The sequence below is a fragment of the Canis lupus genome, chromosome 19 (assembly GCF_011100685.1).
Source record: "Canis lupus familiaris isolate Mischka breed German Shepherd chromosome 19, alternate assembly UU_Cfam_GSD_1.0, whole genome shotgun sequence".
NCBI classification, from domain to species: domain Eukaryota; kingdom Metazoa; phylum Chordata; class Mammalia; order Carnivora; family Canidae; genus Canis; species Canis lupus.
This window is the reverse complement of record NC_049240.1, coordinates 31,605,898-31,631,442: the sequence shown is the minus strand read 5'-3', so window position 1 is coordinate 31,631,442 and position 25,545 is coordinate 31,605,898. Positions and strand designations below refer to the sequence as shown.

General features: G+C 35.5%; 1 protein-coding gene across 13 annotated transcripts in view; it reads left to right on the top strand.

Moving 5' to 3' along the window:
- The window catches only part of PTPN4 (protein tyrosine phosphatase non-receptor type 4), a 208,998-nt gene that overhangs the window by 71,194 nt on the left and 112,259 nt on the right, over positions 1 to 25,545 (top strand). For 11 of the 13 annotated variants that reach the window (XM_038564936.1, XM_038564934.1, XM_038564933.1 and 8 more), the window contains one exon: positions 17,334 to 17,441. In XM_038564936.1, the coding sequence (XP_038420864.1) occupies positions 17,334 to 17,441 (108 nt within the window). Of the gene's footprint in view, positions 1 to 14,526; positions 14,554 to 17,333; positions 17,442 to 25,545 lie in introns of those variants that run through there. The other 2 variants (XM_038564939.1, XM_038564938.1) reach the window with 1 other exon arrangement.

The following is a 25,545-nucleotide window of genomic DNA, read 5'->3' as shown; positions in this document are numbered from 1 at the left end:
GTTTTGTGTGCATCAGCAAAAAATACATTGGAGTTCCCACTAGGCCATTTACTTGCTAATTTTCCTTGGTAAAACAAAATTTTCCCAATCTGAATGAATATGAACTGGTGTTTCATTGAGAGTTCTGGTAGTCATGTGGAGTAGAAGTAACTTTATTTGAAATACAACATACATAAAATAAAACTCAAATCTTAGGGGAATCTGCTTGGTTTAGTCAGTAGAGCATGTGACTCTTGATCTTGAGATTGTGAGTTTGAGCCCCACATTCGTGAAGCATACAAAAAAAATCTTAAATGTAAGATTGATAAAAATGACAAAGTGAAATCTTCTGTGAAACCACCATTGGATCAAGATATAGAATATTACCAATATGTTAAAAACATTCCTTGTACTTCCTTCTTGTTTTTTACTCCTTGCCCAAGGCGGTTACCAGACTGACATCTATCACCATAGATTAGTTTTGTTTGTTTTTTAATGTTACTAGAATAAACCATACAATTACTGTTGTTGTAAGTCACAGTATCAGCAGTTTCATATATGGTTCAGCTTAAATATTCCACCCCTTCTGTATGTATGATATTCCATTTCTGGTAGCTGGTCTCCCAAAATAGCCCTGCAGTGAACTTTACAGGTAAACTCACAGTATTGCAGAATTCCTCACCCCTGAATTTTGCCTAGCCTTTGCGATTCATTTTTATCCAAGGCAGTAAAGAGACTCTTTGTGATTACCAGTAACATGAAGCCTTCTACCTTCTACCTTCTAGTTGGGTCTCTTAGAACTCACACTCTTGGAACAGTCTCAGAATCCAGCTGTCATGCTGTGAGAAGTCTATATCATATGGAGAGGCCATTATTTGGAGGCTCTCTCATTAACAGTCCCAGCTGATATTCTGGCCAGCAGTCAGCACCAGTTCCAACAATGTGAGTGAGCCATCTTGTACATCACGCTACTGTCAAACTTCAGATGAATTTAATAGCTGCCATCTAACTGCAGCCATGAGTAAGAACCACAAGCTGGGCCCATCATCCTACCGGAGCATGAAAGATATTAATACTTCTTAAAAAACACTGTGGTGTGTTTACCATAAAGCAATAGATAGTGAGATATCATTGCATATGTATACCAAAATTTATCCATCGCATTGTTTGTGGACTCATGGTTTGTTTACACTGTGGGGCTACTTTGAATACTGCAGCTCTAAACAATTCTTATACATACATACATACATACATAAATATATATACTTCTATTGGGCAAATATCTAAAAGTCAAAAGACTGGGTCAGAGTGGTTATGTTTGCATGTACACTTCATCAGCAGTTTATGATCCTCACTAACCCTTGGTATTTTTAAATTTCAACCATTTTGATGCTTGTGTTACAGTACTGTGGTTTTACCTTCTAATGAATTTTTTCAGCACTTAACACAATAACACTAATCCTACTCTTCCAGTGAATAAAAAGGGAAGTTACAGTTCACAACTCATTTTGCAGAATGAGCACAACCTTCATATTAACAGCTACTCAGATCATTATATAATAAAGGAGTATAATAGACCAATATGAACAAAACTTATAAAATTTCCACACAAATTATTAGCAAATTAAAAACTATATATGTATTTACACAAAATACTCATAAATTTGTTTATACCAAGTTAGGTTAATTTCAGCAATGTAAAATATAATGGAGAAAATCCAAGTGATCAATTCCCCAGTGTATTAAAAAACAAACAAAAATTTAGTGGATTAGAAATAGAATTTACATAAACTGCTAAACGATATTTACAAATACCTAAGGCATACATCATACCTAGAAATGAAATATTGAAAGTTTTGCCCTAACAGTGGAAACAAGACAAGAATGTTTACAATCTAGGACTTCATTGTGCTTTTGTTGTTGCTGTTTCCTATATACTTATTGATCATTTATGTTTCCAGTTTTTACTCGCACTCTTTTTGTGGTTTGCCAATAATTTTGTTGACTTTTGCTAAAATCTTCATGGGAAAAAGATTTCTCAATTCTTCTTGGTAGGACTTGTCAACTTTTACTGTGTATGGTTTAACAGCTTTATTGAGATCTACTTCACATTTAAACTGTATATAGTTCCTTTTTAATTGTATAATTCAGTGGTTTTTCATATATTGTAATATTTTGAGAATTGTAATACATATAACATAAAATTTGCCACTTTAAAGATTTTTGAGTGTACAATTCATTTGCCTTGATTACAGTCGCACTGTTTTGCAGCCATTTGCTACTGTCTGTTTCTTTCTTTAAGATTTTAAAAATTTATTTCTGATATTTCTCAGAGAGAATGGCAGAGACATAGGCAGAAGGAGAATCAGGTTCCCTGTGGGGAGCTTGATGCAGGACTCAATCCCAGGATTCTGGGATCATGACTTGAGCTGAAGTCAGACACTCACCCACTGAGGCATCCAGGCATCCTACTAGTCTGTTTATAAAATTTTTTCAGTCACTCCAAACAGAAATTCTGTAATCATTAAGCAATAGCTTCACATTTCTCCCTAACCCCAAAATTTATGGGTTTGCCTATTATAGATACATAAGAGGAATCTTAGAATATCTTTTTTTATGTATGGTTTGTTTCGTTTAGTTTAAGGTTTCAAGATTCCATGTAGCATGTATCAAAACTTTGTTCCTTTTTTATCTCTGAAAAATACTCCATTGTATAGATTTACCACATTTTGTATATCCGTTCAGCTGTTGATAGAGACTTTGGGTTGTTTTCACCTTCTATCTCTTGTGAATAATGCTGCAATGAACATTAGTATACAAGTATCTATTCATGTCCCTGTTTTCAGTTCTATAAGGTATATACCCAGAACTGTAATTGCTGGATCATGTGAAAATTTTGTTTAGCTTTTGAAGAACTGCAAAATTGTTTTCTAAAATGACTGCACCATTTCATTCTGACCAGCAATGTGCAAGAGTTCCAGTTTCTCCATTTATTTGACAACACTTGTTATTTTCCACTTTAAAAAAATTATAGCAATCTTAGTAGATGTAAAGTGGTGTTTTTTTTTATTGAGTTTTATACTGTATTTTTGGAACTACTCTATTTGGTACATAGAAGTTAAGAATTTGTATATTGTTTTGGCAAATTCTACCTTTTATCATTATCTAATATAATGATTTTCTTGATACTTAGCGGTGTTTTCTTAGAATCTATTTTATTTGATATAAGAATTTCTACCAGGTTTCTTTGATTGGTATTTGCCTTTTACGGTCTTTTAACTTTTAATCTTTTCATGAGCTTACTGGGCTTTTGTATATCTTCTTTGTAGAAATGTCTGTGTGAATTCTTTGCGCATTTTATAATTATTTGCCTTTCTATCTCTGAGTTGTAAAAATTCTTTATATGTTTTGGTTTCATGTATCTCATCAGATATAGGTTTTACAAATATTTTCTCTCATGCCATGAGTTGTCTTTTCATTTTGTTAATGATATCACTTTTTGAAATATAAAAGTTTTTGTCTTTAAAATTAAAATTAATTTCATTTTTTTTCTTTTGTCACATATGCATTTGATATGATATCTAAAATACCATTTCCTTGGCTGTGGTCACAAAGATTTACTTTCTGTGTTTTTTTAATAAGCCTTTTTTAGTTGTAAGTATTAATTTTATGCCTATAGTCCATTTGGAGTTCACTTTTTATGGTGAGAGGGAGGAGTCCAATTTCATTCTTTTTAATGTAGATATCTAGTTTTCCAGACATGATTTTTTAAGTTAAGTTTTAAATTTTAATTCCAATCTAGTTAACATACATTAGTTTCAGACATACAGCATAGTGATTCAATTCTGTACATTCCCCAGTGCTCATCACACTAAGTATACCTTTTAATTCCCATCACCTGTTTCATCCCCATCCCTACCTCCTTTCTAGTAACTATCAGTTTGTTCTATATACTTAAGAGTCTGTTTCTTTTTTTTTTTTTTTTTTAATTTTTTTTTATTTTATGATAGTCACAGAGAGAGAGAAAGAGGCAGAGACACAAGCAGAGGGAGAAGCAGGCTCCATGCACTGGGAGCCCAATGTGGGATTCGATCCCGGGTCTCCAGGATCGCGCCCTGGGCCAAAAGCAGGCACCAAACAGCTGCGCCACCCAGGGATCCCAAGAGTCTGTTTCTTGATTTATGTATCTGTTTCTCTTTTCTCTTTGCTCATTTGTTTCTTAAATTCTATATATGAGTGAAATCATAGTGTTTATCTTATTAAAAAACAATAAGACTGACTTATTTCAGTCAGTCTGACTGACTGCTATCACTTAATATTATATGCTCTAACTCCATGCAAGTTGTTGCACATGGCAAGATTTTGTTCTTTTTTTCTGGCTAAATAATATTCCATTGTGTATTCCATTTTATATATGTCACCTGTTCTTTATCCACTTATCTATCAGTGGAACTTGGGCTGCTTCCATAATTTGGCTATATAAATAATGTTGCAATAAATACAGGGTTGTGGGCAGCCTCGGTGGCTCAGTGGTTAGGCGCTGCCTTTAGCCCAGGGTGTGATCCTGGAGACCCGGGATCGAGTCCCACATCAGGCTCCCGGCATGGAGCCTGCTTCTCCTTCTGCCTGCGTCTCTGCCTCTCTCTCTCTCTCTTTCTCTCTCTCTCTGGTGTCTCATGAATAAATAAATAAAATCTTTTAAAAAAAAATATGGGGCTGTTCATGTATTCTTTTCTTTTTTTGAGAGAGCAAGAGAGACTGTTTTTAATTTTAGCCATTCTGTCACCTGTTTTAAATTTAGCCATTCTAATACCTGAGGTGGTATTTCATAGTTTTGATATGCATTCCCCTGATGAGTGATGTTGAGATGTCTTTTGGCCATCTGTCTTCTTTTAAGAAATGCCTATTCATGTCTTTTGCCCGTATTTTAATTTGATTATTTGTTTTTTGGCTGTTAAGTTGTATCAGATTTTTATATATTTTGGATACTAATCCTTTATTGGATATGTCATTTGCAAATATGGTCTCCCATTCAATAGTTTGCCTTTTAGGTTTGTTGATTGTCTCTTTTGCTCTACAGAAGCTTTTTATTTGGTTGTAGTCCCAACAGTTTATTTTTGCTTGTATTTCCCTTGCCTTAGGAGATATATCTAGAAAAATGTTGCTGTGTCTGCTGTCAGAGAAATTGCTGTTGTCCTCTCTTTTATGATTTTTATGGTTTTAGGTCTCACATTTAGGTCTTAATCCATTTTAAGTTTATTTTTTGTGTTCCAATGTTCCAATGTTCATTTTTGAAAGGACAATTCATTCTCATTTGAGTTGTCTTGACCCCCTTGTAACAAACCAGCCCATAGTAAATTTAAGAGTTTATTTTTGGATTCTCAATCTTATATTCTATTCCAAAGTCTTGCCTTATATGAACACATCACCTTGATTCCATAGTTTCATAATGTTTTGAAATTGAGAAATGTATTTCAACATTTGTTTTTCTTTTTTAAGCTTTCTTTTTTAATAAAGATTTTATTTATTTATTCATGAGAGACACACAGAGAGAGGCAGAGACCCAGGCAGAGGGAGAAGTAGGCTCCATGCAGGGAGCCCAATGTGGGACTCGATCCCAGGTCTCCAGGATCCCGCCCTGGGCTGAAGGCAGCACTAAACCACTGAGCCACCGGGGTTGCCCTTAAGATCGTTTTAGTTGCAAATATATTTAGGACTTCTGGGTCCTGGTGGTGGATTGACTCTTTTGTCATTCTATAATGTCTACTTTGTCTGTGGTAAATATTTTTTCTCCTAAGTCTGTTATATCTGACAGTAATATGGGCATTCCTCCTTTCTTTTAAGTAATGTTTGCATGGTATATCTTTTCCATCATTTACCTTCAACCTATCAAATCTTTATATTTGGCATTTCTTGGATACAGCATATAGTTAGGTCATGTATTTTTTATCTTCTCTGCCTGCCAGCCTCTCTTTGAGTCCTGGTTGAAAATTGCTTTTTTTAAGAGAAGGGTTTTATGTACTTTTCCAGTAACTTGAGGGCACCATCATGCCAAGATCTCTTGTATTTTTTCACTTGGGGTTCTCTAACCACATTGTAGCATGAATTGTGACCAGACAGGCAAGTTGTACTTTTACTTTTTAATGTTAGTCATGAGTTTCTCATACGTAGCCTTTATTATGTTGAGTCATTTTTTTTCTATACGCACTTACCGTTGAGACTTTTATCATAAGTGAATGTTGAATTTTGTCCAGTGCTTTTTCTGCATCTACTGAGATGTCCATATGATTTTCATCCTTTGTTGGTATATCGCTTCGATTGATTTACAGATGTTGAACTATTCTTGCAACCCTGTAATAAATTCCTCTTGGTCCTGGTTATGATCCTTTTAATATATTGTTGAATTCAGGTTGCTGTTATCTTCTGTTGAGGATTTTTGCATCTGTATTCATCACGGGTATCGGCATGTTTGTTTTGTTTGTTTTGGTGGTGTCTTTGTCTGGTTTTGATATTGGGAAATGCTGGCCCCATTAAATGATTTTGGAAGCATTGCTTCCTCATCAGTTTTGTTGAATAATTTGAGAGGGCTAGGTACTGACTCTTTAAAGTCACTAATGAGGCCATCTAGTCCTGGGTGTTAATAAAGTTTTATGAATTTTTTAAGTTATAGATTTAATTTCAACACTTGTAATTAATCTATTCAGATTTTTAATTTCTTTGTGATTTAGTCTTTATAAGTCATGTATTTCTAGGAATTGTCTATTTCTTCTAAGTTTTACAATTTATTGGCATATACCTGTTTGTAGTAGTCTGTTATCATCCTTTGTATTTCTGTAGGGTCAATTGTTACTTCATCATTCCTGATTTAATTTATTTGGGCCCTCTCGCTCTCTTTTTCTTAAAGGATATTGTTAGAGATTTATTATCTTTTTAAAAAAACTACAGTTAGCTTTGTTGATCTTTTATTTTGTCTTTTGAAGTCTCTGTTTCTGCTCTGATCTTTACTCTTTCTTTCCTTCTGCTAATTTTGAGCTTTGTTAGTTCTTTTTCTGGTTGATTTAGCTGTAAGATTAAATTGTATATCTGGGATTTTTCTTGTTTCTTTAGGTGGGCCTGTATCACCCTGAACTTGCCTCTTAGAACAGTTTTTGCTGCATCCTATAGATTTTCCAAAGTTGTTTTTCCATTTTCATTTGTCTCAAGGTATTTTTTAAATTTCTTTTTTGATTGCTTTTTTGACCCATTGTTAGTTTAGTAGCATGTTGTTTATATACATGTGTTTGTGTTTTTTCTGTTTTCTTCTTGTAATTGATTTCTAGTTTTTTTTTTTTTAATATTTTATTTATTTATTCATAGAGATGCAGAGAGAGAGAGAGAGGCAGAGGGAGAAGCAGGCTCCACGCAGAGATCCCGGGGCTTCAGGATCACGCCCTGGGCTTCAGGATCACGCCCTGGGCTACAGGCGGCGCTAAACCGCTGCGCCACCAGGGCTGCCCTGATTTCTAGTTTTATACAGTTGTGGCTAAAAAAGATCCTTGATATGATTTTAATCTTTTTAAATTTATTGAGACTTTTTTGTGGGCCAGCATATGATTTATCCTAGAGAATGTTCCATGTGCACTTGAATGTGTGTTCTGCAACTTTTGGATGAAGTGTTCTGTTTGGATGAAGTGTAACTCTGTATATTTACTGAGTTAATCTGGTCTAATGTGTTTAAGGCCACTCTTCATGGTTTTGTTTTTGGTTGATCAGTCTTTCCATGTAAGTGGGATATTAAAGTTCTCTGCTATTATTGTGTTAGCGTCAATTCCTCCCTTTTTTGTCAATATTTGCTTTTATACATATAGGTGTTCTTATGTTAGTTGAGTAAATATTTATGAATGTTATATTTTCTTTTTGAATTGGCCCCCTTTATAATTATCTAATGCCTTTCTTTGTGTTTTGTTACAGCAAAATTTATGAGGTTTCATTTTATTTTTTCCACTTTGAATAAGGTATTTTGTATGCTTTTTCTCCTTTATTCTGTTAATGTTAAATTATTAGTTATATGTGTAGCTTTTGTGATATTAAATGCTCTACAAAATCTTTGAATCTTTTTTTGTCATCATGCCAAATTCAGTTTGCTAGTATTTTATTTGAGATTTTTGCATCTCTATTCATTAATGTGATTTGCCTTTATATGTTCTTTTGCTGTTCTTTTTCCCTCTTGAATTAGAATCATAAGAATAATTGAGCAACATTCCCTGCTTTTCTGTTCTTTGGAATAGTTTTGGTAAATGGAGATTATGTATTCTTTAAAGGTTATAACTCACAGATTTGGTAATGCTATGTATGCTTTTTAGGTGTGAGATTTTAAACAGCGTACTGATTTTCTTTCATTATTTTAGGTCCATATGCTCTCTGTGATTCTGTTTTGCATTTTTGTTCTTGTTGTTAATTTTTTTTTCTATCTGTTACTCCTTGTTAGAGGCTTGCATGTTGTTAATTTTTTCAGACCATATATTAGTAATTTGGGGGTATGGTGAAGTATTGATTCGGGTTAAATTTTTTCTTTTCATATGGATATCCGGTCAGCTCCCTGGCATCTTATTGAAAAGAATTTCCTTTCCCCAGTGCCCTTTAGAACTTGGAAATAAAGTTTGTATGGGTCTGTTTTCTGGCCTTTTCCTCCTGTTTCTAATGGTCTCTCGATCTATCTTTCCCAGTCCATATTGTCTCTCCATTATTTTAGGTTTTTTGTATAGAGAAAATCCTTTCATATTTTAAATTCTTTTAATCATTAAGTTTATAGTCTTTATAGTTCTGTTATTTGAAGGGTTTTTAAAAAGATTTTATTTACTTGATAGCACAAACAGGAAGTGGAAGGCAGAGGGAGAGGGAAAAGCAGTTTCCCCACTGAGCAGGGAGCCTGCTGTGTGACTCAATCTCAGGACCCTGGGATCGTGACCTGAGCTGAAGGCAGATGCTTAACTGACCGAGCTACCCAGGGGTCCCTTATTTGAAGTTTTAAAAGGAATGTAATTCGGCTTTCCTGACTTTTGCTGATTCCACTGGTGTTTTATAATTTGGTTTGTGACCTTTGTCTTCAGGTAAGCATTATCTCTGATATCCTGTGTATTCAGGGTTAAGGATGTGTTCTTTGAGGGATGTTTTGTTATTACCCAGGACTGATATTAGATCACAATGATTCACCTTTGTGAATTTATAAGCAATAGATAGTATAAACTCAAATTTTGACCCATATGAGGGCAGCCTTGTGGTTGTAAATTTTCAGGGGAGACTTCTCTTCATCAGGATCCCAGGTAGAGGGAGCAAAGCTTCTTTGATTTTTATCCTGGGCTAGTGGGAGGATTTTTTCCCCCTTAGTCTGTCTTTAATTAATAATGTCACTATTCAAGTTTGAAGTTTCATTGGGATAGTTTTAGTCCTGTATCTCACCTTATTTGAGCGCATGTGCTACTCCCCATGTCTTACTTGTGTGCGATAAACTTAGACTGCTTATTCTATGTATATATTTATATATTTATTTATTTTAGAGTTAGAGCATGTATGAACCTCTGAACATGGGAAGGAGCAGAGAGAGAGACAGAGTGAATCTCAAGCCAACTCCCTGCTAAATGTGGAGCCTGACCTGGGGTTCAATCCCATGACCCCAAGACCCAGACCCAAGTTGAAATGAAGAGCTGGGCCCTCATTTCACCTGAGCCTTACAGGTGTCATGACTGCTTATTCTTTAACATGCCTTTCTGTGGCAATCCTAGCACAGCTTTTAAGTTTTCTATTTCCTCCTTTTTCCGTGCTGTAGGCTTCTTTTCAGCCCAGCTATACGGTTAAAAGAATGTTTATTGCATTTTTTTCCAGCATCTCCAGTGATTTTATAGCAGAGTTCTTAGATTATCTACTCTGCCATATTGCTGGAAAGGAAAGTTGGTATTTTAAAATGGGTTTTACAAAGTAATTGTGTGTTTTCAGCTTTAAAAAATGTCCTCTTAGATGAGAAGACAAAATATAAATAGTCTTCCATTGTTGATAACAACAAAATAATTCTATCAAACAAAGTATTTTTATGGTGATTGTAAGCATAGACTCTTAGACCAGATAATCTGGGGTAGAATGAAAGTTCTGCTACTACCTGTGTGATCTTTAGAAATCTGTGCTCATTTTCTGTGTCTCAGTTTCTTAAAGAGTCTTAATTGGACCTACCTCATAGAGTTGTTTTGATAATTAATTGAATAAATACATGTTCACTTACAACAGTGTCTGATATACCAAGTATTCATTAAGTGTTTGCTATTTTTGTTGTTAATTATTACTAACTTTGCTAGTCAAAGATTCTTTCTCTTTATGTAAAACCTTTTCTCTGACTTCTATATAGAAAAAAGAAGACCTTTTTTTTTTTTAAAACTGTAGAAGGCATAGTTTATATTGGGAGTACCATAATATTTGTTTCTCTTCCTTCTGTTTTATAAATTCTTTTTTCGGTAGAAAATAGAAGTTACTGCTACTCGCTTAAGCCCCTACTAAAATGTACATTGTCCATCAGTAAGTTACCTCCTTTTCTTTTCAAAATTATTGTGTTTATGTTATCTTTTAAACTTTGTTGTTAATCTCTCTTCACTTTTTTTCCACTTTTTTTTTTTTTTTTAAAGATTTCATTTATTTATTCATGAGAGAGAGAGAGAGAGGCAGAGGCAGAGAGACAGGCAGAGGGAAGAGGAAGCAGGCTCCATGCAGCGAACCCAATGAGGGACTCCATCCCGGAACTCTGGGATCATGTCCTGAGCCAAAGGCAGACGCTCAACCACTGAGCCACCCAGGCGTCCAAATCTCTCTTCACTTTAGACTCCTAATGAAATCCTTTCCCACTGTATAGGCTTCATTTAGGGATATAATCAAAGCTATACTTTTAAGGGGGATCTAAAGGGTTTCAGTCACTGTTAAAGAGTCATTTATAGGCCTTTGACTTAAACATTATGAAAATAATTATTTCCTACAGCCCTTCAACGTTTCTTACCTGCCTTACCTGTTACATAATTGTCTTTTTTCTTATGTGAAGATACTCCTCTTTTCCATCTGCAGGAGAGCATCTTTAGAAACAAGGAACCTCAGAGATCATCTAATTTTAATTTAGTCTTTTTCAGACATTTTGAAGTCTCTGCTGTGAAGATGCACATACACACGTATACGTGTGGGTAGGTGAGTGGGTGTAGTGGATCAGTTTCACTTACTGTGATTGAAGCAGGAGGCCTAAATTTGACCTTTCCTTCCTCAGTACATGAACTAGGCTATCCTCGTAGGTTAGAGTTGATGCAACTGGCCTAGGTAGAAACAAAATTCACTCAAGGCTACCTACTATAATTGGCCAAGTAAGAACTTGGCCTATTTATTATTTCCATTTTACTGTACTATCCTGCAAAATATTTTTCTGTGCTGTAGGTTTTGTCACGCTGCTGCTTGGTGTTTCTTATATAATTGTCTTAACACATCTGTCCTTGTGCTTGGCCTGCTAACAGGAATCTCGGTTTTTCCTGGCAGTTGTTATTGACTTAAAGTTCTGGTGATAAACCTAGATAAGTTCTGTTAGGAACAGTTTCTTCATTTTTAAAGGAACTGTTTAATAAGTTTGTTTCTGTGCAGGTGCACTATGCTTTAGAGATTTTTCTCAAATGCTTTGTTGTTTATTGGTCCTCTTATGAGGTCGGGAAAACTGGAAAACCAGGAATGCTTGCAAAGCCCTATATGGGACTCAATCCCAGGACCCTGGGGATCATGACCTGTGCCAAAGGCAGATGCTCAACCATTGAGCCATCCAGGCACCCCTTACCAAATATTTTTTTTATTGCCTTTGGCAGTCACTGTTCTACCTAATGGGGATTTTGGTACGTGTCAAGATTCTCCATCAGGTGTTTCCTTACTCCTTCTTCTCATATATTTTGCTCCTTTCCTTCTGTTTATTTTGTTCTTTTTCTAGTTTTCTTTAGGAGGGAGTTCAAGCTAATATCAAGTTCTCTATCAGCTGTTTACTTATTCTTTCTTCTGACCCTGGGCATCTCATCTGCTATGGCTTCAATATTTTTTACTTTCTGTGATTGAGTCTAATACTCCCAGCTAGTACATTTCCTTTTTTTCTAATTAAAAATTTAGGTCATAAATTCCATTTTCAGCACTGCTTTAGCTATATTCCACGGTCAGATTTTGATAACGTTTTTTTTCCCAGTTTATTGTACTTTTTTTATTTCCCTGAGTCCTCTTTATCCTGTGGAATATTTTAAAATGTGTTCTTTAATTTCCAAGTGTTTCATTTCTATTTTATTTCTTCACTTTCTGTTACTGTTTTCTACTCTGATTTCATTATGATTATTAGAGCACTGATTTTAGTTTTCAATTTGGTAAGGTTTATTTAATGACCCAGGATATGGCCTGTCTTAAAATGTTTCACAGACAATTGAGAAGAGTGAGTATTCCGATGCTGAGTTAGGGAATCCTTTGCGTGTCAATGGGTCTGTTAGTTGATGTATTGTTGAGTTCTTCTACATTCTTGCTAATTTTCTATGTAAGAATTCTAGCATTGCTAAATATTTGACATTGCCAGTTATATTTGTGCTTTTTCTATTTTCTAATTTTCTTCCTATTTTTATTTCATTTGTTTTCCAGCTATGTTCTTTTATGCATAAATATTTTGTAATGTCCCTTTTTTGTCCTAGTAAAATTATTTGCTCTCAGATGTACTTTTTAAAATTAATGTTTAGATGGTATATTTTTTTCTATCCCCTTGCTTTCAATTTATATGTATCATTATATTTGAAGTTTTAAGTTTTATTTTTTTTTTAAGATTTTATTTATTCATAGAGATACACACACACACACAGAGAGAGACAGGCAGAGGGAGAAGCAGGCTCCATGCAGAGAGCCTGACATGGGACTCGATCCAGGGTCTCCAGGATCACGCCCTGGGCTGCAGGTGGCGCTAAACCGCTGTGCCACTGGGGCTGCCCATTTGTTTTAAATAGTGGGTAGTTAGATCATGGTTTTTTCCTACTGTGTCAACCTCTGCCCTTTCATTCATCTGTTTAGACTATGTACTTTTATTTAATTATTCAAATGTTAAAACTTAGGTTTGTTCTTTATTACTTGTTTCTTTAATATTTCTAATTTGTTTTTTGCTTCCTTTTCTAATAGATTATGTGAACATTTTTTAGAATTTCATTTTTATTTAGTGTTTTTGAGAGTATCTTTTGCATAGCTTATTTTGATGGTTGCTCTTATTATGTTTTATATATACAAATTACAGTAGTATAGTTGATGTTTGGACAAAATGGGTTTAATAGCATGGGTCAATTTATATGCATTTTAAAAATAAATACAGTATAGTATCATAAATGCATTTTCTTTTTGGTTGTCTTAATATTTTCTATTCTTTGGTTTATATTATTGTAAGAATACTGTATGCAATACACAACATACAAAACATGTGTTAATTGATGATTTTGTTATCAGTAAGGCTTCTAGTCATCAGGAGGATATTACTAGTTAAGATTTTGGAGAGTCAAGAGTTAGTGCAGATTTTCAACTATGGGGCAGAGGGTGGAAGTTGGCAGCCCTAATAACCCCTGTGTTGTTCAAGAGTCAACTGTATATTGATAACATTTTACTGCTTTGAAGTATGGAAACCTTAACTGCCTTAGGGCCCTTTACCCCCCACCCCCTTTATACTTAATTTCTTTCTCTACATACATTGGGCAGCATGCCAGATAGACTTAAAATGTTTGCTTTTAACCGTCAAATATAATTTAATCCTACAAAGAAGCTTAGGCTTTTATATTTTTTCCCAGTTTCTCCCACTGGGTTGATCTTTTGTTTTTCTAAATTTCTTCATGTTATTGTTTCCTTTCTGGCTGGAGAACTTCTTTTAGGTATCCTATAGTGATGATCTATTGGTTATAAATTCTCTTAAATTTTCCTTTTTCTGAGAAAGTTATTATTTACCCTTCACTCCTATATATATATTCTCTTATATTGAGAGGGACAGTGTGGATAGTTCTTTTCTAGTAGCACCTGGAAAATATTATGTACAGTTTCCTTATATCTATTCTAATTTGAATTGTCATACCCTATAGGCAAATGTCAAATTCTTTTTCTAGTTGCTTTTAAGATTTTTCCCTTTATTTTTTAAAGATTATATATTTGAGAGAGTGAGTGTGCAAGTACGGGGAGTAGCAGTGTAAAGGACAAGCAGACTCTGCACTAAGTGCAGAGCCCCAGGTTGGGCTTGGTTACATGACCTGAGGTAACAACTAGAGCCAGAACCCAAGTGTCAGACGCCCAACCAGCTGAGCTACCCAGGCATCCCTCTTTTTTTTCTTTTGTTTTTCAAGACTTTGATTATGAATGTCTTGGGGTGTATTTGTTTAGATTCACTTGGATTCTTGAATTTATGTTTTTACTTCTTGCCAAATTGGTGACAGTTTTAGCTACATAAATATTTTGTTATCCTGAAACTCTTTCTCTTCTCTTTTAGGGCCTCTAGGGACAAGACTATTGTATCTTTTTTCATTGCTTCACATGTCTCCGAAGGTCCGGTTATTTTCTTCTTTTCAGTCTACTTTTTTTGGTTAGGTAATTTTTATTCATCTGTCTTGAAATTCGGGATCCCTGGGTGGCGCAGCGGTTTAGCGCCTGCCTTTGGCCCAGGGCGCGATCCTGGAGACCCGGGATCGAATCCCACATCGGGCTCCCGGTGCATGGAGCCTGTTTCTCCCTCTGCCTGTGTCTCTGCCTCTCTCGCTCTCTCTGTGTGACTATCATAAATAAATAAAAATTAAAAAAAAATAAATAAATAAAACATCTGTCTTGAAATTCATGGATTCTTTTCTTTCTCATCTTCATTTTCCCACTGAGTATATTAAGTCAGTTTTTATTTCTATACTATATTTTTCAGTAATATAATTTTCTTTTGGTTCTTTTATGTCTCATATTTCTTTGTAAAAATATTCTTTTTTTGTTTTTTTAGAATTTTCAATTCTTTTTTTTTTTTTTTAAGATTTTATTTATTCATGAGAGAGACACAGAGAGAGGCAGACACCTGTAAGCGCAGAGAGAGAAGCAGGCTCCATGTAGGAAGCCCAATGTGGGACTTGATCCCGGGACTCAAGGATCACGCCCTGAGCTGAAGGCAGGCGCTCAACTGCTGAGCCACCCAGGCATCCATGCAGAAATATTCTAATTAACAATTTTTCTTCTTTTAAAAAACAAACTGCATTCATTAATGGCTCATTGAAATGTTCTTATGATGGCTGCTTCAAAATCCTCATCAGAGAATTCCAACATCTGAGTCATGTCCATGTTGGCATCTGTTGAATTGGTTTTTGTCATTGTAGTTGAAATTATATTGGTTCTTTGTATGACAAGTGATTTTAGGTGGCATTTTTGATATTTTGGGCAATATTTTGTGAGACTCTGGATCATACTCAATCTTCTTTATTTCAGGGAGTCACCTTGGTAGCATATAGGTCCTGACCTGCTTTTCTGGGTTGTAGTTCTAATTTGGTTTCCAGAACCTTTGTATTATTATTTTGTGTATATGTTATCCAGAGACCTAACTGAAAGTTATGCATGTATTCTACTCTGTAGTTGAGTTTTAAAACCTTTTGCTCTGTTAGTTTTGGTCAGTTTTACATGCAATTCATCATGGGTATCTTTTATTTCAAAATTTAACTGTTCCCTTTTCCTAGTTAACTTCTCTCTAAATCTTCCTTCTCCTTTCTGTTAGAGAGATATCACCTGCTATAGTGCGATGGTGATTATTGAAAGTCTAGGCTTCCTTCTCACCTTCTGCTGTCACTGCTCTAGTGAGGGAAGCCAAACACTGCCTGTTGCCCATTCAGCGAAGTGGAAGTTCAACAGTATACTCCACTTCTGATAGCACCACTAAGGAATAACTATGTCTTCCAACTTGCTTTTGGTTGTCTTTATAGTCTTTCCACTGGCTCCCAGCTAGTACCAGGAAGCTCGTGGAACTCTAGGCTCCCTACTTTATTTCCATGGCACTACTGGAGATGGGCTCAGTTTTTTTCCATTTGGTTTAGCAGTAGTAGAGTCAGTGCCTGGGTGGCTTAGTTGGTTAAGCCCCTGACTTTTGAACACCTGGCTCTGTTCATGGTCTCAGGGTCGTGAGATTGAGCCCTGTGTTGCAGAGTCTACTTGAGATTAAACACCCCTCTCTCTGCCCTTCCCCCCATGTGCATGCATACTCTTTTTCCTCTCTCTCACTAATAAATTAATGAAATCTTAAAAAAACTCTTTATTTTCTGGTAATTTGGATAGAGAAAGAAGGCTTTTTTGTTTGGGGGGGGGTTATTTTTTAAATTCTTTAAATTAAAAAAATTTTTTTGGTAGGCTCCATGCCCAGCATGGAGCCCAGCTCAGAGCCCAACATGGGGCTTGAAGTCACAACCCTGAGTCCTGAGATCAAAAGTCAAGATGCTTAACTGATTGAGCCACCCAGGCAGCCTTGAAAGCAGGCTTTTTTTGGCCTGTTTCCATCAGCACCTTTTAGCATTTCTGCGTTGTAGTATTCCCTAGAACCAAATCTATGATCAATGGGAGACGGAAACAAAACTGATTACTTAGAGTAGAAAATAACCCATTCATTTGGAGACAAATCCATATATCTGTGGTCAACAGGCTTTTGACAAAGTTACCAAGATATATTCAGTGTGGAGAGAATAGTTTCTTCCACAAATGATGCTTGGACAACTGGATACCCACATGCAAAACAACGATGTTGCACCCCTATCTAGGTATATATCTACTGTGTGTAAAAATAAGCTCCAAACAGCTGAAAGAACTACATGTTAAGAGCTAAAACTGTAAAACTTCTAGAAGAAAATACATAGATAATTCTACATGACCTTGGATTTGGCAAGGAATTTGTAGATATGACACCAAAAGAAATAAAGGAATACATTTGGCTTCACAAAAAACTTAAAACTTTTGTGTATCCAAGTTACATGATCAAGACACCTACAAATGGGAGAAAATATTTGCATTCAGAATGTAAAAAGAACTTAGAGAACTCAACAGCCAAATATTATCAACCCAGTTTTAAAAATGGGCAGAGAGGCTCAGACTTAACGACCCAGAGATCAAGAGTTGCATACTCTACTGACTGAGTTAGGCCCTCCCAAGTCAGACTATTTCTTAAGTGCTGTGTAACATGTGAAGTCTTATTCCCAATCAAGTCATTGGTATGAAAATAGTTGGCAATTTAATAGAAGGGGACAGAAGTTCAGGAGCTTAAAAATCTGAGAATGTATTGCCTGTCAGTGTTGATTTCCTTTTATTTTTCTTCCTAGAAACATGATCAGGGGCAAGTTCTGTTGGATATAGTCTTCAAGCATCTTGATTTGACTGAGCGTGACTATTTTGGTTTACAGTTGGCTGATGATTCTACAGACAACCCAGTAAGTTTAAGCTGTTGTCTTTTGTTTCATTTCAGTGTTTCTCTGTTCATAATATAAAGTGCTTTCTAATTCATAATGTTTACTAATCTGATTAGTGAGATTTTTTAAAAGATTTTATTAGAATTATTAGAGTTAATTCTTTTGCCTTTGATCCTAATTTTCTTAATGTTTTCATTTGTAAAGATTTTTCCTTAAGGTTTTCATAATTGTAAGTCAGTCTATAAATCTAGTGCTAGTTTCTTTATTTATGTGTCTCAGAAAACTTAGATGTAAATCTAACTCCTGATTCTTGACTGAAAGAGAAAATTGGGCATAAAGTTTAAAATATTAATGCAGTATTAAAATATTGAAGGTAAAATATTTTTAAATGTTAATATATCTTAGCCTTACATAAATTAACCTCCATTAAAATGATATGAGTTTTTTGTCATTCATGGCAATCTGTCTCTAACTAAAATTCTTTTTTTTTCTTTAAAGATTTATTTATTTATGATAGAGAGAGAGAGAGAGAGGCAGAGACACAGAAGGAGGGAGAAGCAGGCCCATGCTGGGAGCCTGACGTGGGACTCGATCCCGGGACTCCAGGATTGCGCCCTGGGCCAAAGGCAGATGCTAAACCGCTGAGCCACCCAGGGATCCCTTCTAACTAAAATTCTTAATTTGTTAAATGTAAATTTTCCATTAGAAAGATTCAAAGGAGACCATCCCAAATGAGATAGAGATTAAATTTCAGAGCTCTACAGTTCTTAGGCATGAAGTTACTTGTATTGTTACTAATTCTTTAATAGTTGCAGTTCTGATTCTTTTTGTTGGAAAAATAACATAATAGAAAATACAAGATACCACGTGATGAATAACAGAAATGTTGAATTCTTTGAAAATTTATATGCTTTAAAAGATAGGGTCTTTTACAAAAGAACATGATATTCTTTTGATTAGTACCGGAGAGTGACTGTTTTGAAGGAAACTTTCTGTATATATAGTTTATGAAGTTGGGAGGCTGAACAAATGGTTCTGGATTAGTGCTTTAGAAATTGGTTTGTAAGGGCATATTAATAGAATGGCTATAGAAAATACTATGTGAAAGGTAGTGTTTCTCTCTATCTCTTGTCTTGTTCTATCACTTTCATAGTCAGAATCCTAGGTTTTGATGAATGGTTAATAAGAAGTAAATAGGAAGTGTTAAATATTACTTTTTTCTTGGTATCATTTACTGGTTTTGTATGAAAAACTATTAGAATAATGTGGATAAAAGAAAGCAAGAGGCAGCTAGTCTCAATGGAAAGAAGTCATTTTGTACTGAACTGAAATAAAAACAAGCTTTCCCTATAAGTTGATGCCTTCACCAGAGACTAGAGCTTCTACACAGGCCTAAAGGAGGAGTATTATTTCTTGATAAATAAACAAATGTGAAAATGGAAGTGAGTAGAAATGTCAGTAATGAGACCTTTCCCAGAAAGATAAATTGTGAGCCAGGCAAATTCCCAAGAGGTGTCTGCTATACCTCACTGTGTGCAATGTTGAGCTTTTAAAACAACAAAAAAAACACACAATTCTTAGATTATCTTGCTGACAGTTCTAGGTCCAACCTTCTAGCCGGAAGTGTGTCTGTAAATTGATCAGAGAAGTGATAAGACAACAAAGGTGAAAGAGCAGCTACTCATTACCGTTGTCCCTGCCAGGAGTATGAAAAACCATCACTTGTGACACAGTATTCTAGAAGGGCTAATATTGAGAACACATATAGGAGATAATAATCCTGTTACATAAGCTTGTATACAGGAAGACATTTTTATTCTAAGGCAGTTACAGCAGGATGAATATGGGGAACCAGAGGTATTTTTAGCTGAGTTAATCTTTTTGTAGTCCGCTGCTTTTTCTTATTTTGTCTTACTTTTCTCTAGTGAGCTTTCCTTCCCAAAGATATATTTCTACATCCAAGGGTCCAATTGCTAAGGATCTAAAATAAATCTTCACCAAAATTTAGAATTAAAATTTCAAAGACCCAGAAGAAGCCTTAGAGATTATCTTGTCTGGCATCCTATTTTTCATGAGAAATTATCGAAGTCCAATGAAATAAAACCCAAGTTTCTTGCTGGCATTAATGAAACTAGTCTTGGGTCTCACAACTCCCCCTGCAGGTCTTTTCCACATTACTACAATTTCAGTATTTAAATATTCAGAAGAATCTATGCAATGCCAAAAGGAAGGATGTACAGAGCACAAATGTTTTTAGTAATGCCCTGTTTCTGATTGTTAATATGAAAAAACATCAAGACTTTGGGGATAATTAGTGGACTGACAGAGGGATGCCATTCTGAAAAAGAGAAAGAAGTATGGGGGTAGCATTTATAAAACATCTATTGTGGACTTGTTTGTAAACCAAATTCTCATAAATAGATGCACAGAACTTAGAAAAATTAATGTGTTGAGGAGAGGAGATATCCATGCAATAAAATTTCCAGCGGCAATCAAAAGGAATTTGATTATGTTCTAGAAGAATTAATTCTTGTCAGTTCTTAGTTCAGAGTTTTTTTCATTTCACAGTTTAGTTAAGATATATTTCTGTGTGTATGTCTATGTATATATGTATACATGTATGGTATATGTTAGGTATATATGTATGTGTTGTGTGTGTGTGTTTATAATAGTTTTAGAGGATCAGGGCTAATATTCTCTTAGGCACATAAACATTGAAATTAATTTAATTGGACTTAATTGATAAAAAAAACTAATGTTTTATTGTGATCTTATGCATAACAAATATGGACTCCTAGTAGGATATCCTTTTCTTCAGAATCTTTCTGGGTGTTGAATTCCAGTACAGCAAACAAAATCAATTAAAAACTTTGACCTTTCAAAATTTCTTCTGTTTTTATTAATACCTATGTATCCCAGCTTTAGCTCTTAGCATATAACGTATGGTTTTATAGTAGTATTCAGTGAATGTTTATTGAGGGAGCAAAATAATAATGTGGTTACAATTCATTATGCATAATTTCTCTCTTTTTAAAAAATTTTATTTATTTACTTGAGAGCAAGGTAGAGAGAGCATTAGAGAACATGAGCTGGGCTGGAGAAGAGGCAGATGGAGAGGGAAAGGCAGACTATCAGCTCAGCAGGGAACCTGACCAGGGGCTCAATCCCAGGACCCTAAAGATTATGACCTGAGCTGAAGACAGATGCTAAACCTACTGAGCCACCCAGGCCCCCTCATAATTTCTTTATAAACACTTACAGATGGCTCTTATTGGCCATTATCATTGCAATAATCATTGGAACCCTCTAATTATATTATTCATGTGCGTTTACTTTTTTATTTCTTTGGTTTTTGTCCCTAAAGTGAAGTAGTGTCATTCAGTGTGGGACAGAGCTTAGATTATCAACTACTGTTGACTTGTACTTTCTTTTTAAAAAATATATATTTTATTTATTTACTCTTGGGAGACACAGAGAAATAGAGGCAAAGACATAGGCAGAGGGAGAAGCAGGCTCCCTATGGGGAAACTGGAGCAGGACTTGATTCCAGGACCCTGGGATCACGACCTGAGCCAAAGGCAGATGTCTACCACTAAGCCCACCCAGGTGCCCCATTGACTTGTTCTTTCTTCATCAGAAGGATGACTTCTGATACTTTGTGTTGTGGTTATGATCTTTTACTGTTTACTACTGTTTCCATATTCCCTAATCTTGTGGCTTTCAAACCTAACTTACATCAGAATCACCTGGATACTTCTTAAAATACAGATTTCTGGGCTCTAAGAGTTTCTGATTCAGAAAGTCTGGTGTGAAGCTCAATAACTTGCAGTGCAAACAAGTTCCCTTTATGATAATGCTGCTAGTCCAGGGAACAATGTCTTGAAAATTACTGCTCTAACCCAATAGGCTAAGATTAATGAAATAAGAAATAATTACGCTTCAACATTATTAGATGCAACAAATAATAATATAAGCACAGAATATTTTATTATTGTTTAAAGATTTTATTTATTCGCGAGAGACCCAGAGAGAGAGAGAGAAGCAGAGACAAAGGCAGAGGGAGAAGCAGGCCCCTAGAAGGGAGCCCAATATGGGACTCCATCCTGGGATTGCAGGATCATGCTCTGAGCTGAAGGCAGATGCCCAACCAGTGAGCCATCCAGGCGCCCCAGCACAGAATATTTTAATAATAACACAGCAGGTTTTATCAAGCAATTGTGTAACTTTCTTTTTTTTTTTAAATACTACATTTTATAAGGTAAAAATTAACTTGCATATATGAGACATTTTGAAGATTTAATAATAGACTCTACAAAGTGAAAAAAATGAACAGTTAATTTTGAGAAGATACAAACAGAGCTCCAGGCCTAAATTGAAACTCCTTCAGTATTTGATAGAATTGATGATGAAATACTCATCCCTAATAGCTATCTCTTCTTTTTTTTTATTGAGATATGATTGACATGTAACATAATATTAGTTTCAGATGTAGAACATAATGACTCTATATTTGTGTATATTATGAAATTATTACCGCAGTTAAGTATGGTTAACATCCATCACCATACTATTACAAATTTTATACTTGTGATGAACTTTTAAAATCTATTCTCTTAGCAACTTTCAAATATACAGTATATTAACTGTCATTAATATAAAATGGTAACTATAAAAAAAATGGTAACTATAGTTACTATGCCATACATTACATTCTCTAGGACTTCCAGTTATAAAATAACTGGAAATACGTACGGTTTGACTCCCTTTACCATTTCATCCATGCACTATGTGCCACCCCTGGCAGCCACCTATCTGTTCAAGAATTCAGCATTTTGGTTGGGTTTGTGTTTGTGTTTTGTGTTTTTAGGTTCCCAGAAGTGAGATCATAATGGTATTTGTTTTTCTCTGTCTGGTTCATTTTCTTTAGCATAATACCCTCAGAAGTCCACCATACAAGTTGTCACAAATGGCAAGATACCCTTCTTTATTATGGTTTGGTAATATTCCTGTGTGTGTGTGTGTGTGTGTGTGCGCGCGCGCGCGCATGTGCATATACACATCCTGTCTTTTTGTCCATTCATCCAGCAGTGGACACTTAGGTTACTTCCGTATCTTGGCTGTTGTAAAATAATGCTTCAGTGAATACTAGGATGCAGATATCTTTTCAAGTTAGTGTTTAGGGGGCACCTGGGTGGCTCAGTGTTTGAGCATCTGCCTCTGGCTCAAGTCGGAATTGTGGATCCTGGAATTGTGGCCTGCATCAGGCTTCCTGCAGAGAACCTGCTTCTCCCTCTGCCTAAGTCTGTGCCTCTGTCTCTCATGAATAAATAATTAAAATCTTAAAAAAAAAAGTTAGTGTTTGGTTTCCTTTGGATAAGTATCAGAGTGGAATTGCTTGATCATATAGAAATTCTATTTTTAATTTTTTTCAGGCATCTCCATACTGTTTTACATAATGGCTGCAGCAGTTAACATTCCCACTAACAGTGCACAAAAGTGTTATTCTTTATCTCCACATCCTCACCAACACTTGGTATTTCTTGTTTAAGCCAATGTTTTCTTATTAAGTTTCTGTCTAGATGATCTGCTTACTTGATAATAGTTGGGTATTAAAGTCCCCTAATATCATTGTATTATCTATTTCTTCCTTTAAGTCTGTTAATGCTTGCTTTATATGTTTATGTGCTTTGTGTTAGGTGCATAAATATTTACAAATTTTATATCCTGTTAGATTGACCCCTTAGTCATTATATAATAACTATGTCTCTTATGGAAATCTTTGTCTTAAAGTCTATTTTGTCTTATATAAGTATAGCTACCCAGGTTTCTTTCTGTTTCCATTTTGCATGTGTTGTGGTTTGAAGGTGGGGTTCAGAACTTATGGTCAAGAAAGAATTCTTAGACATCTTTGGTGCAAGGTGGTTTTTATGGAAGCCCAGGGACAGGACCAGTGTGCAGAAGTAGATGTTGCCCTATTTCTGCCCTGAGATTTTGAGGAGCAACTTAATATATTTTTAAATTGGGGGAAGTAAAGATTAAGGGAAGTTTCCAAAAGGACTTTCATATGCTAACGAAGACTCACAGGATGCTGGAGGCCTAGGTTTTGTCAAGCCTAGGTTGTTTTTCCCTCTAGCAAAGCATTAAGCATTAAGACAGTTGCAAATTTCCTGGTCATACTATGTGGTCCTCAAGTATTTGTCAATGGGCTGCAGGGTATAAGAAAATTTAATTTTATATGCATTTCCTTCTGCCTTTGTTCCCAACATCAATGGAATATTTTTTTCCATGCCTTCATCTTTAGTCTATGTATCCTTCCCTATGAAGCAAGTCTTTTGTAGGTAGCATATAGATGGGTCTTATTTTCTTTCTTTGCAATTTGATGATTTTTGTAGTGGTATGGTTAGATTCCTTTCTCTTTATTTTTATATATCGACTATAGGTTTTGCTATGTAGTTATCATGAAGCTTACATAAAGCAACTTATCCTTATAAGTGTTTTAAGTTGATAACAGTTTACATGTTTTTAACTTGTGTATCTAGTAACAAATTACTGATTATAGTTATTTTTATTAGTTCTATCTTTTAACCTTTATACTAGCTTAATATGTAATTAATCCACTACCTTTACAACGTTAGATTATTCTGAATTTTACTGCATATTTACTTTTACCGGTGAGATTTATACTTTCCTGTTTTCTTGTTGCTAATTAGTACCCTTTCATTTCAGTTTAAAGAAGTACCTTTAACATTTATCTTAAGGCTAGTCCAGTGGTGATGCTTTTGCTTTTGCTTGTCTGGATAACGCTTGATCACTCTTTCAATTCTGAAGGCAGTTCTGCATTCAGAGTATTTTTGGTTGTCAGTTTCATTCAGCAGTTTGACTATGCCCTTGTCTTCTGGCCTGCAAAGTTTCTGCTAAAAAAATCTGCTGACAATTTTACTAGATTTCCTTTGTATGTAACAGGTTGGTTTTTTCTTGCTGCTTTTAAGATTCTCTCCTTGAAAAAAAAAAAAATGTGTCCTGCAGTGGGTCTCTTTAGATTCCTCTTATTTGGAACTCTGTGATTTTTTTGGATCTGATTGTCTATTTCCTTCCCCGGCTTAGGATAGCTTTCAGCCATTATTTCTTCAAATAAGTTTTCTGCTCCTTTCTGTCTCTTTTCTACTGTGGGAGCCCTATGGAATGAATACTGAATGGCTAGAGGTTGTCCCATAAGTCCTTTAAGCTATCTTTCTTCTGTTTCATCTAAATCTGATGTTGATATTGTATTAGGCCAAAAAAAAAAATCTGCTCTTGAACCATTCTAATGTATGTTTCAGTTCAGCTATTGTGTTCTTCAGTTCTGTGATTTCCTTTTGGTACTTTATTATAAATTCTGTCTCTGTTGAAATTCTCACTGTGTTCGTTAGTTCTTCTAAGCTAGGTGAGTAACTATGAGTATTACTTGTACTCTTTATGAGGTAAATCACTTATCTTTTAAAGATTTTATTTCAGAGAGAGAAAAAAGCAAGTGTAAGCATGAGCAGGGGGAGGGACAGAGGGGAAAAGCAGACTTCCAGGAAGCCCAGGTGGCTCAGGGGTTTTGCACCGCCTTCAGCCCAGGGTGTGATCCTGGAGTCCCAGGATGGAGTCCCACATTGGGCTCCCTGCATGGAGCCTGCTTTTCCCTCTACCTGTGTCTCTGCTTCTCTCTCTCTCTCTCTCTCTCTCTCTCTCTCTCTCTCTGTGTTGCATGAATAAATAAATAAAATCTTAAGAAGAGCAGACTTCCTGCTGAGCAGGGAGCCCAACACAGGGTTCCAACCCAGGACTCTGGGATCATGATCTGAGCCAAAGGCAGATACTTAACCAAGTGAGCCACCCAAGCACCCCTCTGTGTTGCTTTCTGTGAGTTATGTAAAACAGCCACCTCTCCCAGTCTCGAAGAAATGGCCTTGTGTTGAAACTTACCATTTACCTCTACCCTAGCTTATGATTTTCCAAGCAGCCTCTTTTGTTTTTAGTATCTCCCAGTAGTTAAAGGTGTGCCCAAGATCTTTCAGTGTCTCAGTCAGCACCTAGATTTGAGCTGAGTGGAAGCCAGACCCTCCGAAGCAGCTTTTAAAATATGCAACTGTACCTCTTT